This window comes from Melampsora larici-populina, assembly GCF_000204055.1.
Source record: "Melampsora larici-populina 98AG31 unplaced genomic scaffold MELLAscaffold_24, whole genome shotgun sequence".
NCBI classification, from domain to species: domain Eukaryota; kingdom Fungi; phylum Basidiomycota; class Pucciniomycetes; order Pucciniales; family Melampsoraceae; genus Melampsora; species Melampsora laricis-populina.
Window position 1 is genome coordinate 12,531 of NW_006768788.1, and position 17,060 is coordinate 29,590.

Here is a 17,060-nt window from a genome sequence, read left to right on the forward strand (position 1 = left end):
TTGAAGTAATCCAACTTGAACTTTGAAATGGTTTTCAGTCGGATCCCAATCCCAAGAAGAATTCAAACCACTCGGACTCACCCCATTTCTATTAGCCGAATTGATTGACTTAATTTGAATTTGATCGGAAACCAAACCATTACAAAGTTTACCAAGAAACCAATTAAGCTTTAAATTCGAAAGATTATAATGATTGATCGAATGAATTTCGATACAAAAACTACCACCATTTGAACCAGAAGTAATCATAGTTTTCAATTTTAATGGTGATTGGTTTAAAGTTGAAGTATAATTTAATAAAGTAAAGGATTGGTTTGGTGGAATAAATGAAATTATTGAATCTTTTTTCCATTTACCATATTTGATAGATGGATGAAATCCGATTTGTCTACAATTGAAATCTTTAAAACTTAACAAAACTTCTGGCATGCCTACAGAAAGGAAAAGAAAATGAGGCTTCAGAGTCAACAATCATGATAGGGTTCTATTGAAAGCAAGAAAACACAAACCCGATAATTTTGAATCTACATTAATTTTACCCACGAGATTTGATTTTAGAATTTTAGAATCATCATCCACAGTAATAAATAAAGTTTCAATCAAATCTAAATAAATTTCGTCTTTATTATAGGTCAAACCAATCGGTCTCCAAGGTAAAGGAGAATTAAAGATTGATGAAAGTTTTAAATTTGGTGATGATGAATTTGTTATAGATTGATTAGATTGATTCCTATTAATTCAAGTTAACATTGTAAATGAATCAGTTTATCAATCCAAAATGAAGGTAAGAAATTTGGACATACAATGAATTTTGAATCAAATTGAAAACTTGGTTTAAGAGTTTTTGATTAGGTAAAAGATAATCAAATAAATTATAAGCAGAGCTTGAAGAAGCTAAAGAATGAAAATTAATGAAGAAATCAAAGATTTCCAAAACGATCAAAAAGTTGGATTGAATTAAATAAGGTGTGATTGAAGGTGAATTTAAATGGGATTTTAAGATTTGTAGACATTGGTTTAGGAATACTAATAATGTTGAAGGTTCAACTGGATTTTCAAATCAATTCCAAACGAGTCAAGATATCAATATCAGGATATCAATGATCGAAAGGAATAAAGATGTTCTTACTATCTTCATGAGTAATAGCAATCAAACTTAATTGATCATGATTTAAAACTTGAATTAAGATTGGTTTCTCATTCAGATTTGATGTTTGTTGACATGCAGAATCGTTCAAGTTTTGATTGATGAGTTGATTTAATCTTTCTAAATGTTCATGTTGATTTTTATAAAAGATTGAACCAAAGTTGAGAATTGTTTGACTGGTTAAAGGAAAGAACAAAATGTGAGTGTGAGTGTGAGGGGTTGATTTGCAAAAATGAAGAAGCTTACTTTGAAGAATTATCTCTGATGACGATTCCATCTATCATTGTCTTTTGGTGTCAGCTTCGTCGTCGATGTGGTTGTTTTCGATCGATCGATCAGGTTTCGAATCAAATTCACACCCCGAATGGTGATATCCGACTGTCATACCAGCCCGATCAGGTCACCCGGGCTCAGGCCCCACAATGAGACTCGGACCAGGGCCTGAGGGATTGAAAGTGGATCGATCGATCAATGCTCATCAAACATTCAATTTGAATCACCATCATCATGTCAAACTCATCGCCACCATCAAACAACAAACAAGCAAGAGGTTCATTAACACCTTCAACTTCATATAGTCATCAAACTAATCATCCCAATTTCACTGGACCTCCATTAAGTCCAAGAAGATTTATTTCTTCACAAGCTCATTCATCATCAATCTATTCATCTTCATACGCTCCAACTAACACCAGCAGCAATCCTTCAATTCATTTGAATCGACAACCAAACTCCTCAACATCTTCAATATTCAATTTACACCCACCAGTTGGTTTGGAAGCCTTTGAATTTTTATTTTCAGAAATCATTAGATATACTCAATCGAGAGTAGATGGAATTCAAGAATTCGAAAAGAAACTAACCATCTTAGGTTATCATATTGGAATTCGATTTTTATCTTTATTAAATATAAGAGAATCATTAGTACCTAATTTAAGTTCAATTCAATCCAATCAATCAATCAATCAAAGATCTTCAACTCTTTTATTAAATTCAAATCATTCAAATTCAAGTCATCTAACTCCTTTAACTATCCAAACTAATAATTTACCTCCACGTCTCAATAGACTGGTACCTATCTTATCTTGGATTCATACTACTTTATGGAAGAATGTGGTGGGTAAAACGGCTGATATTCTAGTAAGTTGATCATCATATCTCGATCCAAACATCACTTGACGTATCATTTTGGTCCATTCTAGGAACATTCAAATGAAAATGATGATGAATATATGATTTCGGATAATTGTTTATTACTTACTAAATCAATCACCATCCCAAAAGATATGAGTCAATTAAGTTGTGGAGCCATCATGGCTGGAGTTGTTGAAGCTTCATTAGATGGTTTAGGTTTTGTTAGTAATCTTATATCATTTTATACAATCAATCCAGCTTAGGTTACTTACTTTAAATGATTCTCTTCTTTTTTTAGCCTGCAAGAGTTACTTCACATTCGGCTCCTTCTGATGAATTTCCAAATCGAACGACTTTATTAATCAAATTTGAAAAAGAATCAATGCAAAGAGGTAATGGAAATCAATGAAACTGAAATCACAAAGAGTTCATCAAACTTTGATTACTTGTAATATTTTTTAATTTATTTTTGTCTTAAGATGATTGTCGAATGGAACTCGATCTATCTTGACTTTGAACATACCAAAACCGATTGACGAAGTTTTCTTTTACAAAGATAATCATGTGTCTTTCCTAATCAAGATGTCTTTCGAAGATATACACAAAACGCTCTATCACAAATCGAGATTTCAAGCTACTTTGTATTGCCAAGACGGCTATCACCAAGGATGATCGACTATCAGATATATAGCCAGAGAGTAAAACACATGGAGTGAAACTTTAAAGTCGTCAGAACCTATGAAAGGTACTCATTCAACCTTGAACTACCTAAAGTCACCCCACATCCAATTGTTCAAATTGAATTATCAGTATCATTTAGACTTACAATCGGACGCTACCTCTTACATGCTTCTCATCTACTTGCTTTTTTTTAAAAAGGTGATCACACTCAAGGCTTTTCGACAGATCAACGCTGAGTGAACCCTATGATATGAGTCTTGATTGCTCAAATCTAGACCTGAAGATTATGAAGAACACGTCCAAGGACCAGGACTCGTGACAAGATTCACCCCCTCATATTGCAAATCTCAATATGAGGCTTTATACATTTATGTCCTGATGTGTGTGTGTGATCCAGGATTGGATCAACTATGTAGAGGCCCTCTTATATTCTAAACAAGTGATTCAAGATGCGATCATAAGGGAGGGCTGTGATTCTTGCAGAAATCATTGAACTTGCAAGTATGGAGGACCCCAAAGAGCTCCTGTCGAGGTGCACAAGGTAAGATAAATTATAATATTGGTATGCAAACCAGAAAAATCATGTCTCCTAACTTCCCACTTTCCCAACTACAGCCAAAACGGCGGGCATTGGAGATTTGTATCCCCCGTGATAATTTGTAGATATCAGGTCACAAGACATATTCTATGTATAAATATCACCAAAGTCATATGTCCGGAGCTTTAGATCAGATATGCATATGCTGTGCGCTGGAATTGTAACCCCAACCACCAATCATCTGCTTCAACCCATATCTCTATGCGTATGTGTCTCATTGGCTTTCCATCTGTTCCATCCTTCTCTTTTTTTTATACCATTTTCAGACTGCATCCAATTTACACATTCAGAAAAAAGGACATCGAAGATTGGCAGCCTCATCTTTAGCCGGTTGTATCATAATGTCAATCAGTACCACTGGCAATTGTGCATTGTGATTCCCACATGTCGAGAAGGGTTGTGATGAACATCCATATTGGATGTCCTCCACACATTAAAGAAGAGAATCTTTGCTCAGTCGAGCTTGGTCCTCACATGAGTCAGAGGGACGCTCATTCAATTCCCAGTTATGTGTGACCCACAGGAAAGGTGCTATCAGCAATGATTTTCCAACACTTTTTGGTCACCACGGAGTGCTGCACTGTGTCACGTATTGATATTTTGTAGTCAATCAAGCCAGTTAGATCCAAAGCTGGTAGCGTTACTAGACTGGAGTGCTGTGTTGTCATACCTCAATCTACCCATGCAATGTGATGTTTCTGAGCTGTCTCTGGCAGAATTCTGGGCACAGGTTTGAAATGGGAATGCGATCAAGATAGTGTAATCACCAAGGTATGTGATGCTTTGCATGGTGGAATCACTGCCATCTTTCCATACCAAGTATTTGCTAAATCGTGTTTTCACGTTGTGATTCGCGTAGCCGAATTTCCTCGCATGGTCGATTAGCTTAGTTGGTAGAGCGTGGTACTAATATTTCAGTTATCAATGCCAAGGCCGGGGGTTTGAGCTCCCCATGGACCATATTTTTGGGGATCATGCTGATAACCTTGGCACTTCTTTGTAGAACTGTCTTGAAGATTGGCTTCCCAGTGCAGTTTTTGTGAAATACTTTTGTTTGAACATATTAGGGGTTCTCAAAGTAGACCCGGTTTGTAAAAACCCGGTTGACCCAGTTGACTTTTTGGCTGTGATCCGCCAAAAAATGTCAACTCAATACACAAGGTTACTGCCAAAAAGCAACCAGGTCAACTGGGTTTTCTTGAAACCGGGCCTACTTTGAGAATTCCTATTGCACTTGCTATTGGAATATGTTAAATGTAACTGAGGTACAACAATGATGTTCCCACTGGGGTTGCCAGTGCTACTGACATGTATAAACTGAAGATGTATTTGTTGAGGAAGAACATATGTACGGCAACCCAAGAATCCATTTCAGTTAGTACTTTAGAAGTTAGGTCTATTATGGACTTAATTCTATGTTGGTTAATTATGTTTCTTACGTTTCTGCTTACAGTTGCTAAGATACCTTTGTCTTGTGGGAGACTAGTCTACCACGGTAGACAATTTTATCTCTATTTAGGTATAATCATATTTACTTGTGTGTGGTGTGTGGAGGGCCCCTGTGGGGGGAGTAGAGGTCTAGGCTGTTAAGCTTTCAACCATACTCCCCTCAGGGGCAAGACTTGGGGTTCTCAGCTGCGCGCAGTTGGGCAGGACTCAAAAATATTTATAGCCTAGAAGTCTCTAAGAGAGTCTAATGAGATGAGAGAAAAGTTGCCAAGAGGAAGATTGCAGGGTGAGAGAGTTGAAGAGTGTGGTGATACAGGCAGAGGTGAAAATTTTCCCTCTTACACAATCCCCTCTCGAATTGTCACACACCTCTGTATTGTGCCTGTCACAAACTCCAGCGGTTGTGACACCACACAATGCCTGAAACTTTACATGTCCTTTACTGGAATGGACTGTTGTGTACTGTTGCAGGCTTTGGGAACACACTCAAATTTGCTGCAGTCAGTCTTGTTTTTGATTGTTCTGAATTCTAATACCTTTCAAACATTGTTGGTCTAGTAATCTCATCAATATCTATGTGGTTGACTTGTTAATACAGCAGAGAGTTTTGGGCATTTGCCAAAGCAACACCAGATGAAGAAAGATGAGGCTTGCAGGTGGGAAGAAGTGAGTTACAACCTTAGATTTGTGTTTGTGATGGGTTTTCTTTGGTTTACAGAGGCCTTGAGTTCAATGTCTCTCAGAAAGTCACAGATAATAAGTGCGAAGGCAAGGGCTGCAATGAAAAGGCTGAGTTTTCATCAGTCCCAGTGGTGTGCTTGTGCAATGTTTCACACAAGAAATCTGGGTTTTCTCTGGGCTTTTTAGACTAGCACATTTGGAGGTGTGGAGCTAGCTAACCTGGTTTTACCACTTCTGTCAGCCCTGAGTACTGAACCATAGTACCATAAGCTGACAAATAATTAGAAAAACCTTAAAAACAATAATTACAACTCAGACTCAGTTTCAAGAGTCAAATTACATATGAAATAACATATGTAGCATATGTAAAACTTATGTAAAAGACTGTGTAAGTACACAACTTTTACATTTCCTAAGATTACATACATTACACACTTGTAACATGTATGTAACCAAGTAGAAAGGCTAATACCAATATGTAATAGAAACCTAACCTTGGAACCACAAATTGTGCGCATAAGATTTTCAAACTTCAGACTATAAAAACTCTGAATATGCGAAATTTGTAATCATCAAACATTCCATTTTTAACACTTTTATTATACAATAAAACCTCATCACCAACTAGATTATAAGCTTTCTGTAAAGTGAAACTTTACTATCTTATTTGTGATTGTTATCTTTGTCTTGTGGTTCTCAATTCTCCTATTTACTGTGACTGGTCTTGGACACAGTTTTGTGATAGTTGTTGATTGCCATTCGTGGAATCAGGCTCTAAAGGAGGTAGTCCTTAAGTGCTGCTTGATCTGATTTGGGATTTGATCAGATCAAGAAACTTTAAACCTGCATAGTACCTCTATTAGTCAGAGTGTAAAGTACTAAACACTGTAAAAAAACTTAGTGTTTTTAATAATTTATTTCTTGAAAGAAAGATAATTGATTAAGGGAAGTCACTGAAGATTCAGTGCGCAGTTTCTACTACTAATACTAGTAAAAACCTCAACCCAAATCCCTGGCAAAGCCTTTCTTTAAAGGTCCTCTAACTGCAGTCTATACTTGTTTGGTACAAGTATAGAACCAGAACTTTGATTATCTGCCTTTAAACCTTTTAGATCATAATCCTTACCAGTTTATACACCTTCTTTAGTGATCATACTAGCCTTAAAGTAGCTAGTAGCTCACAACTGCCTTGGTATGAACAACTACGGAAGGGGTGTATTATCTTGTGATGTTGAGCAATACTTGTCGGATAACCCCTGTAAAAAGATAAAGTATTCACAAGACATAATCAAGAAACAAGAATCAATATAAGGCCGAAAAGAAGTGGTGTCCAAAGATTGAGGCCAAGGACTCCAAGAGCTGATTTTGATAATGAATACTGATGTGTTGGTTGATAACATGGTGATAGATTTTCTTAGTTGTATGGAGATTTCAGGCATTTAGAAGCTCTGGACTCTGAAAATACATCAAAGATTATCACATACAGCTTGTGGCTGGTGGGCAAAGTTTGATTACACACACACAATCTTACTGTATGTAACAATGAATATTTGTAATGAATCACTATGAGATTTAGGCAATAGAGTTATGATACACATCTGTAACTGTTGTGATACTAATGCAATGTTTATGTGTGAAAGAGTATATAGTCTTTTATCTGGGGTTGTGGCCCCAACCCAATCCCAGCCTTCCCAATCTTCCCCATAGTATTTTCAAAGTACTTGGTACTGGCTGTGCAGCCATAAAACATAACCTAGCAAGACTGACAAAAGACCTGTGGGTTTCCTGGCCACCTGGCCATTCTGGGTCAGAACCCCATCAGGACCAAGGTTGGATCAACGAAGTTTCATGGATTGCTGACAATTGATCATCACCCAAACACCAATATCAAAAATTCATAATCCATCTACCTCCGTCACAAGACTATTCATAACTGCTCATCTGTCAATTATCTGGTATTTTGACTCCTTTGATCCCTTCCACTTCCAACAGAATTACTGTTAAAGTCTGACCTGCGCAAATGCATACCCGTGCAACTGCATAACCCGTGATAATGCATAGAAAAAATCCTAAATTTTGATACTTTTTACTGCCAAATTTGACAATGGAATTGCATAACCCGTCAAAATGCATAGCAAAAGCCTTCCACCCAAGTTATGCATTTGCGCGGGTTAGACTGTAGTTAGCAATTGTGTCATGTGCTATTTGATATGTTTTCTTTCAATTGATTGATGGTTGCTGTTATTGATTTTTTGATTAAGTATTGATTGCTGTTGTTATGTTATGTTTCTTTCTATTTCATAATCGCTTACTGTGTGTACATATTGATTCTCTCACTGATATTTGCGTCAGACTACATAGTCTGCTACAATTCAACATTTCGCTTAGAACCACATCCCTTTGAAGCTTTTTCACTTCATCACATACTTCAATACTTATGTATTTGTGATCTCTGTGCTTGACTCATGATTATTCAATCTGAGTCTGTCTCCAAGGTCAATTCTGGAACGTGTACCACTGTATGCCCATCATGGGTTCAGCATTATTTCCTCCAGAAAGAAGACACTACAGGTGTAATGAACTTTTCTTCATAGTCATTCCAGGTGCTTCCTTGCTCTAATCCAAACAGACTTCCATAACCAACATAAGTGTGGACAGCTTATGAACCACTCAGCTTACATTACCAACCTAGTTTCTTCTGTTCAACACATCAGCATCACCTGTGATGGCTGTACCTTTCCCAGCAATGAATTAATGCTGGGTGTCACTGTCTGTTGGCTCACTGACAAATTTGAGATCCGAGGCATCACTTTGGCCTTGAAGCCAATTGACAACCATCATACTGGCTCAAGTCTTGTGACCTCTCTCAAGCACATCCTGTATGAGTTTCAAATTACTAATTGACTATACTTTATCACTGCTGATAACAGGTCAAACAATACCACTGTGGGTATTACTTTTTCCACAAAAAAGCATCAAAAAAACTTGGTCATGTGGTCTGTGTGCACAGTGGATGTAGGCGGAATGTTGGCACATTCTGACAGCCACATACCAACAATACAATTTTTCCACCTTACAAAAACAATGAATAGGGAATCTGACAGTGGCCACTTAGGTGTTAATGGCACAATGGTGTGCCCACCATAAAAAGCTACAGTTATTTTTCACAAAAAAATAGTTGTCTTTTACAAATTGTGCCACAAGTTTTTATTGCACATACAACATCACCTGTTGGAAATAGTGAGAACAAAAGAATCTTGTCTATCAGATGATGTATGACACAGGTTTTTGAGTGTGAAGAAAATTGTTTCACCTGGCCAATCACCAAGTGGTGGCTGTGATGAAAGCTTGAATACACTCAGGCATTCACACAGCTAGATGTTCCAATTTCTCAGTAGGTACACTGTACCCTGCCTCTAACACCTTCATTTAATCTATATCCTTGATATATGCTTGGTTTAAATCTTGGACTTCATGATAGACCAAAGACTTTTGATTGTGTTCAAAACTGGTCACCACACTGGCCACTTGAACTTCACAATCCCATATTTCTCACGCCACTCTAAACTGAGTTGCAGGAGATGGATGGGGGCTTCATCCCCCATCAAAATGAGATCCTTGTCAATGGAATAGTTGTGTAAAAACAGGCCAAGTGGTTTTTCATACACTTCCTCAATAAAAATTTTCAAACTTTAAGTTTGACAACCAGGTTCCATTATGACAAGCTTGAGCTTGTTTCCTGTAATTAATCCACCCCAGAACATCACTGAACTACGGCCTGTTGAAAGAGGGCACCAAAAAGGATGCATCATGTTTTTCAGCCACTTTTCACCACACCCAAACTTTTCAATATGGCTTTCCAATCTCAAAGGTGGATTTATTGGTCCAAATGACTTACTTCCAATAATCCATGGTCCATGCTGCATGGTTTCTTGCAAACTTGAGATGTGCTGCTTTATTTTCAGCACTCAAATAGGGCTTGACTAGTGCTACCCTCAATTTGTAATCAATGGATTTCAGAGCAAGTGGGATCATAGCAGCACTTGCTTTTGTTGCAGATCACTGGACTATCTCATAGATTGAACATTGCCAAAAATGTTTGAAATCACACTCAAGATGTCCAAGATTTCAATTGGTCAACATAGATAGTTGGCCAGAGGGTTTGTGGCCTTCAACTGAGCAATTTGCCTGAAAATTTTTCAAGGATAGACTGCACTATGATGACTGGACACCTAAGAGTTTGGCTGATGTCTACATTTCTCTTCTTTGCAAGGTGCATTGCAACAATTTGTTTTTTAATATCCAATGGTAAGGGCATTGTCTTGTCAATTTGAGGGATAATGATTGACATGTTTGACCAGAACATTGGAGAACAACAAAATAATAATAAAAAAACTAAAAAAAACTAAAACCATAGCTTTTATGTCACTATGTGTAAATTGGGTTTGAATCACTTGTGGTACTTCCACTTTTGAGTTTTTGGCTAATCTCAAGATGATCCAAGTTTTTCATAACTTGTCTGCTGCTCAGGCGCACCAAAAATGAATTTTCTGGGGATGATAATGGGGCTGGCACATTTCCATTGAATGCCCCAAAGCCATTCCCAAAATGAGGCAAACAAAAACATTCACTGAGGCTCAAGCCACACCAATGAGTGCAAAGCAGACGGCTGTGGGCCACCAGTCCACACCATTCAACCAAATAAACTGTCCAAATATCCCTTGAATTCAGATTCTATCAAACAGTTTACAAAGCTACAGTTTGAGATTTGTAGTCTGTATGAGAATGCTGCTGATAGCTACATCCAATGTGTGCACAGACCACATGACCATCTTTTTGGTTGTTTTCAACCTTTCTGAAACTGACTGTATATAATCAATTCAAGCATGGTTATTGCCATATGTTTCCTCAAACTTTGCCTCAAGGGCAAAGAACTTCAGAAGATCAGCCCTTCATATATAATGAAAAATTACACATAGAAATACTTCCCAAAGAGAATGGATGTAGGGGGCAAAAGTGCGGAGAAAGATTTTATGGGATAAAATCATCAAAACCCAGGATCAAGCAGCCACAAACAACCCAAGATGTCAAGGGGTTTTGGGGGCTATCTTAGTGGCCCACTATGCCGGGGGCCCAGGGGTCCCAGGGGTCCTTTCAATTGGACATTGGTGGGGTCAGATTGCAGTGAAGCCTGTGCAATGGCGCAGGACTGCCCCTGTGAGAGCTCAGCGGACTGAACACACAGGGAACCCCAGTGCCAACCCTGTGCTGTCCCAGTTTACAGCGGAGGGGTTTGCATGTTGATCCTAGTGAGAGGGATCTTGAGTAAAGCTCAGTTTTATTTGAATATCATAGCTCCTTGATTCAGTTGTGGCTTTCTGAGCTGAAAAGATCAGTAGCCAACAGAACAATCTTGGAATCTCCAAAGGGTTCCTGTTGGAAAAGTCTAAAGTACCCCAATGGCCCCTGTGATTCATCAGAGGTGATCACAAAAGTATAATGAACAAGTACATTGAATGATGCTTTTACTCAATCAGACCAAGTGGAATGTGATGATACCACCTAAAATTGGATTACTTTTCCAACCTCTTGGTTTATTCTTGATTGGGATAACCTCTCTTCTTGAAGACTTTGAATTCACATTTTGATCATCTTGTACTAATTTTAATCTTATCACCATTCTCTTCAGTGTACCATGATCATACATGTGAAGGGCACTTGAAGCCCACATTTGATTGTTCAGCTTCACATGGTATTGGATTATCTTGATCCACATCAAGCCTTATCTGATAAATCACATTTCTAATTTAATACAATCCAATCCACTGAGTTTTATACAAATCACTCCAACAAAAGCACAACGGTCGTATTTCTTCTTTCTTCGCGTTAATGATTAACCATGAAATTAATATTGATCACCGCAGTTTCATCTCCTTCCACGATCCCTACTTCTTCTTCGTTCACGATCATCGTAATTCCTATCACCTCGACCATAATCTCTACTATCTCTATCTGATTCCTTATTTCTATCATACCCTTTTCCATCATCCCGACCTCTATCTCTATCTCTATCCCTATACCGATCCCGACTCCTAGACCTATCTCTATAATTTCTGCGCTCAGACTCCCCTTGCCTATCACGACGACCATCATACCTATCGTCTCTTCTCTTCGATGGATAATCTCTTTGATCTCCTCTTGTATCTTCTTCAGCAGTTCGTTTTCCTTTGATCCCAATCTTGGATCCATTTGATCCTGTTCTTACTTCTGTTCCTGTTGGACAATCTCGTTTAAGATGTGGTCCACCACAATCAAAACAACCAGCTTTCATCGGTTTTCCATCTTTGCCAGCTTGACCTTTTTGACTCCATCCTGCATCTTGAGATGTAGTATCCTGTACGAAAACATTCAAAGTGCATTTGATGAGATGAAACTCTCGATTCCAAAGAAAGATGATGAGAAGATTGGTGTGACTTACTTCTTTTGCTAAATGTGTCCATTTCGTTCGACTCATCTTTCCGAAATCTCTAACTTGCATAGCAGCTGGAAGTAATTCCATTCGTTTTGTTGTTCCTTCAGTAGGTGCAGTAAAATCGTGTTTTTTCAATACTTCAGCGTCCTTTATAAACCAAAAAACGAAGAATATATTTGATAAGTTAAAGATTATCAATCAAAGTATAAAACACTCATGAAACTGACCGCATAAAATGCACCCTTATGATGATACTTTTGTAGAAAGGTTTGTTGTCCTTTAGGTTTAGCTGCACGGGTTTCAGCTGCGAATTTCATATCATCTGCTAATCTTTCAGATTCAGGTAAAGCTCTTCTTGCTTCTAGTGCTTCTTTTTCTTTTTCGCGTCTAACCAAAACAAAAATGAAGATTCAAATCAGATTTCTTTTGTAATGAAGAGAAGGATGAAAAATATTAAATGATTTACTCTAGCATTGCATCTTTTTCTCTTTTCAGTCGCTTTAATTCTCTTAATCTCCATGCTTCAAATTCTGCTTCTGGATCTAATCCATCAGTATCATCCACATCCGGAAAAACTTCTTCGATTTCCTCTGTAAACCAAAATCAAGAATCAAGATTTCAATCAGCTATTCAGACTACGTAGATCTTATATTTTATCAAAAATCGAATCTTGACTCACTTTCGGCTAATTCTCTTATCAAAGTTTGTTCAACTAATCTTTGACTTTGTAATCTACGTTCTTCGAGTTCAGCTTGTCTACGAGCTTCAATAGCTTCTTCTGATTCATCTTGAACGGTCTTAGACAAAAGTGTATCCCGTTGACGTCTGTGATGGATCGAAATCAAAATAAGTATTGGAAGTGCCTTTCAAGATTTTCGAGCGGTTGACAGACTTGGAGATAAAGACCGGTTTATAGATTGATGCAAGTTTTGGTGTTTCTTCCTCCGATGATGATCCTGATTCATCGGAACCTGATCCTGATCCTGAATCACTTGATGAAACTGAAGGAGGTGAATTGATCTAAATAAAATCAACGGAATTTAACTTCGACATGTTGATGAGATTCGAGTAAAGGAGTTCATACCTTTGATTGCTTTGATTTTGATTTTGATTTGGTTTTCGAAGTTGAACCTTCTGATTCAGAAGATGATGATGATGCATCGGATGATGAATTTGTTTCTTTAACTTCAGTAGGTAATTTAAGGTTGGATATCTCCAAGTTAATGATAGGTTGTTGTTGTTGTTGTTCGTTTGGTTTTGGTTCTGTTTCTTGTTCGTCCTGATTTGATTCTTGATCTGATTCTTCATCTGATGATAATTTTACATCATTTTGAATTGGTTTACCCCTTCTATAAATCTGATTTGGTTTAGATGGTCTTCCTGAAGTTGATGGTTTTTTGAATGTTGAATTGTTCATTTCGTTTATCGATTTGTATTCTTCTCAGTAATCGATGGATTCTTCTTTTTTGATAGTCATCCTTTCATCAGACTCTCTAATCATATTGATTCGATCATTTACACATTACACTACACTTAGGCTCCCTTAAGACTACACTACATAAGTACGTAGGACAACAACACGTGGTTGTATTAAAATTTAAAAGGTTCCATCGCTGATCTGGACCCCAGAAGGATCTTCCAATGTGCAACATGCCAAGCCAGTTGAACAAAAGGAAATTGATTCAGTTGACGATGACTTTCGGTCGGAGAGCTGACCAAGGTCCAAACCTGCTGTGATGCGGCTTTCATATCTCACAGTTCGCTGTGTACCAACTTCAACTTTTTGAAAACAGTTTGTAAGTATAAATATTTCTTGATCTTCTGCTACAAAAGAGTCTCGATCACATTTCATCTCTCCAAGTCTCAGGGAACCTTCTACCTTTACACATATATAGAATAATATAACAGTCACAAATTGAAGTCCAATCACTACTGTCTTCTCCTTTTAACTTCAACATTGCACATTATACGAGCATGAGTAATTCTGACCACGATTTCAGCTCTGGTGTGACGCCTTCTTTCAACACACAGTCTGGCGGAGGGTTCTACCATATACAAATCGATATTCTCATGTCACTTCAATCCCCTCGTCTCTTGAGCCGCTCAGTGAGACATTTGAAGTCCTCATATGGGGACCTCCTGACCACGATTTCAGCTCTGGCGTGATGCCTCCTTTCAACACACAGTCTGCGGAGGTTCTACCATATACAAATCTCGAGTGTCGCTCCCAATCCCTTATAAGTCCCCCCGTGACCTCGGTGGCGGGGAACGCTGAAGCCAAACATTCGATCGATTCTCCTCTCGATGACAGCGACCCAGGACTGCGCGCTTGTCCGATGTCAGAATCGCATTTTGAAGTTGACAATTCAGGATCTCGATATTCTCATGTCACTCCAACCCCCTCGTCTCTTGAGCCGCTCAGTGAGACATCTGAAGTCTTCACATGGGCACCACAGGCACGCTCTGTGGTTCTGAGTGATCATAATCGCATATTTGAAAATTTCCAAGAGCATCTATGGACTCCACCAAGCTTCCTGGCCCTGGAACAACCGCAAGAAGATCTGATTGCAGACGTTGTTATTGGCACGACCAGGTGAGCATTCCTCCATCACGACCAGCTTGACGCCGAGCTTGAAAGTCTTTTACTGATAGTTATATGTTTTAATTTATATTCACAAGACTGCTGGTGACCAAGACTCACTGTCTTTATACTGAGAATATATTAGGTTATAGAAGCTGTTTATTAGGTTTGTCATTACATTTTTTATCGGACAAAAAAAACTGGCGGGACTGCCCTCCCCTTACGGTCAATTGTGGTCAATTGTTGATGCATGGAATCTTCCCATGCAGGTTTTCAAACCGTGTTCCATCCTCGTCGCCCACATGCAAGGATCAAACACTCGGAAATCAGTCTTTCATTGTTTCCCGGACCGAAGGATCCAGGGGGTCCAAATCCAATTATTAAGGTATCCCATCCTATTTGCTTGCTATATTTACATTCAGGACATAAGAGGTCAATCCCACTTTTTTCCGTCCTAGGCAATTCACCCTAGTCAAGGAGTTGTTCACATGACTGGAGAACCTACTACAGTGCATCACGGTAGAGATACTTCATTTGGCCTCTCACTTGGTGTCAATGCCGTAAGTGGTCGTCTTCATCATCTCCGAGTTAATTCTGACCAGATGTCCCCAGCATGGAAAGGTGGATCTTACACATACTCGTTATCAATCCCGAATCACCAATTTGTCAGGAAGTATTCTCTGCTCGGGGATTGAAACAAACACATTGTTATTGACGCTGAAGGAGGATCGTGAGGCGCGTGACGGAGTTCTGTAAGCGATTTCGATTTTTCACCGATGATATGGAAACCCCTGTAACCATTCTGGCCACAACTGTCAACCTATGAAATCATTTCACCACCAAAGGAATACTCTTGACTTTGCTGTACTGCTATATCTTCCCAGCTCAAAGACACAAGCATTTGAAGCATGCTTGACTGTGAAATCTAGGCGAGGTGGCGACTTCACTATAGACCCCAGGAATTGGGGCCCAAGATCAAAGTTAGTTTTGAAGCTCATCTGATTTCGAAAACAGTTTATAATTTTTTTGAATTTTCCTTTCTTAACATATGTCATGAATTAAGGACTTGGACTTTCCAGTATGATGGAATGGCTGAGCTTGGAAGACCTACATTGCAACATTATCCTGATGGATCGAGAAATTTAGTTTCAGTCTCTGATATTGAAAGTCGTGCTCTTCCCGAGATGGGTCTCATTGTTTAAAGGTTGTTTACTATTTGTGTTCAGTGTGCCCTCAAAGTTTGTTATTCAAGTCAGAGTTCGTTTCGTTCCAGGGAACAGGACAGTGAGACCTAATCAATCGAGTGAAACCTTGCTTGATGTTTTTGTCGCGCATAGGGAAATTGTAATCAAAGTAGAACATAAAATGCATGTTCCCTCCTCTTGTCCCTTCGCTTTGGTCAAAAATCCTGCGGGCGGTTCGCACTTGAGAGAACTTTGAGTTGTATCAATTAGCAAGCACCACTCTTTCTTTGTGTGACAATCGACTTCAAAACTTTGTACTGTTCTAATCAGGTCTACCTTATTACACTTGACTCTTGATCATCATTGTTGTGACTCAAATATATCAAGGAATTTTTGAATACCAATCCCACCCCATTCAACTCATCAATTACAGATTCTCTCAGCTCTTGATCTGTCCCGGTCCATTTTCAATTAGTTGAAACAATTCAAAATGCTTCAAAAAACAACTTTGGAGCATTTTATATTTCTTTCCTATACTTGTCCATTTTCGGATTCCATTCTTCAAGACCATCAACTTTCTTGAAATCAAGATGTGTACGGTTTTTTTGTAAAAAACAAGGAAGTCATGATAAGATATCAAAGCATTTGACTAAGCCAAAACAATCAATACCTTAAGGGTTTTGCGTGGGGGACGTGAATATACACATGATACATCTTCGACATACATACCTTGGGTAACCGGATCTACTTGATCTGCGGGCTTTGAAGTTGAAGACGACAGATATTTGATAAGGAGAAAAGCAAGATGACAGCTAGACAGATATCAAGATGAGCTTGATGTTTGGTGGTGAGTTTGAAACGCATCTACATCCTTCAAAAATATGGAACGGAAAAAATATTATGCCAAAATTTCATAAATTGGTGCCTCGAACAAGTCCAATCAAGGGTATTTACACCGCGGGAATGAATTAGTTCAAAACCCGATTGAGGAAAGTTGCGGTGTCCGAGTCCGCAACTCCTTCAATTGTGAATTTCGTTCGCAATACGTTCACAATGGGTTCACAGGTTCCCCTCGAGATGCCCTGTCTATTTGCGGGTGGGGTACAACATGTATACATAGCCCATACTCCCAT

General features: G+C 38.5%; 4 protein-coding genes across 4 annotated transcripts; 2 read left to right on the plus strand and 2 right to left on the minus strand.

Moving 5' to 3' along the window:
• Positions 1-288: 288 nt before the first annotated feature.
• MELLADRAFT_30694 (uncharacterized protein) lies at positions 289-651 on the minus strand (the record flags this gene model as incomplete). Its single annotated transcript, XM_007411372.1, has 2 exons — positions 289-431; positions 510-651. Coding segments are annotated over 2 exons (285 nt in total), but the record flags the coding sequence as incomplete, so codon positions are not given.
• A 1,276-nt stretch (positions 652-1,927) lies between these two features.
• MELLADRAFT_28769 (uncharacterized protein) lies at positions 1,928-2,672 on the plus strand (the record flags this gene model as incomplete). The annotated part of the gene is made up of 3 exons (XM_007411157.1): positions 1,928-2,287; positions 2,350-2,502; positions 2,580-2,672. Coding segments are annotated over 3 exons (606 nt in total), but the record flags the coding sequence as incomplete, so codon positions are not given.
• Positions 2,673-12,624: 9,952 nt separating this feature from the next.
• On the minus strand, positions 12,625-13,579 carry MELLADRAFT_87946 (uncharacterized protein; the record flags this gene model as incomplete). The annotated part of the gene is made up of 4 exons (XM_007411371.1): positions 12,625-12,752; positions 12,842-12,987; positions 13,055-13,182; positions 13,247-13,579. 4 exons carry the CDS (start codon positions 13,577-13,579, stop codon positions 12,625-12,627), a joined length of 735 nt encoding a protein of 244 aa, XP_007411433.1.
• Positions 13,580-14,327: 748 nt separating this feature from the next.
• On the plus strand, positions 14,328-15,945 carry MELLADRAFT_107510 (uncharacterized protein; the record flags this gene model as incomplete). The annotated part of the gene is made up of 7 exons (XM_007411158.1): positions 14,328-14,755; positions 14,842-14,909; positions 15,013-15,128; positions 15,202-15,303; positions 15,356-15,495; positions 15,628-15,723; positions 15,807-15,945. The coding sequence occupies 7 exons, from the start codon at positions 14,328-14,330 to the stop codon at positions 15,943-15,945; spliced, it is 1,089 nt and encodes a 362-aa protein (XP_007411220.1).
• Between the last annotated feature and the right edge of the window lie 1,115 nt (positions 15,946-17,060).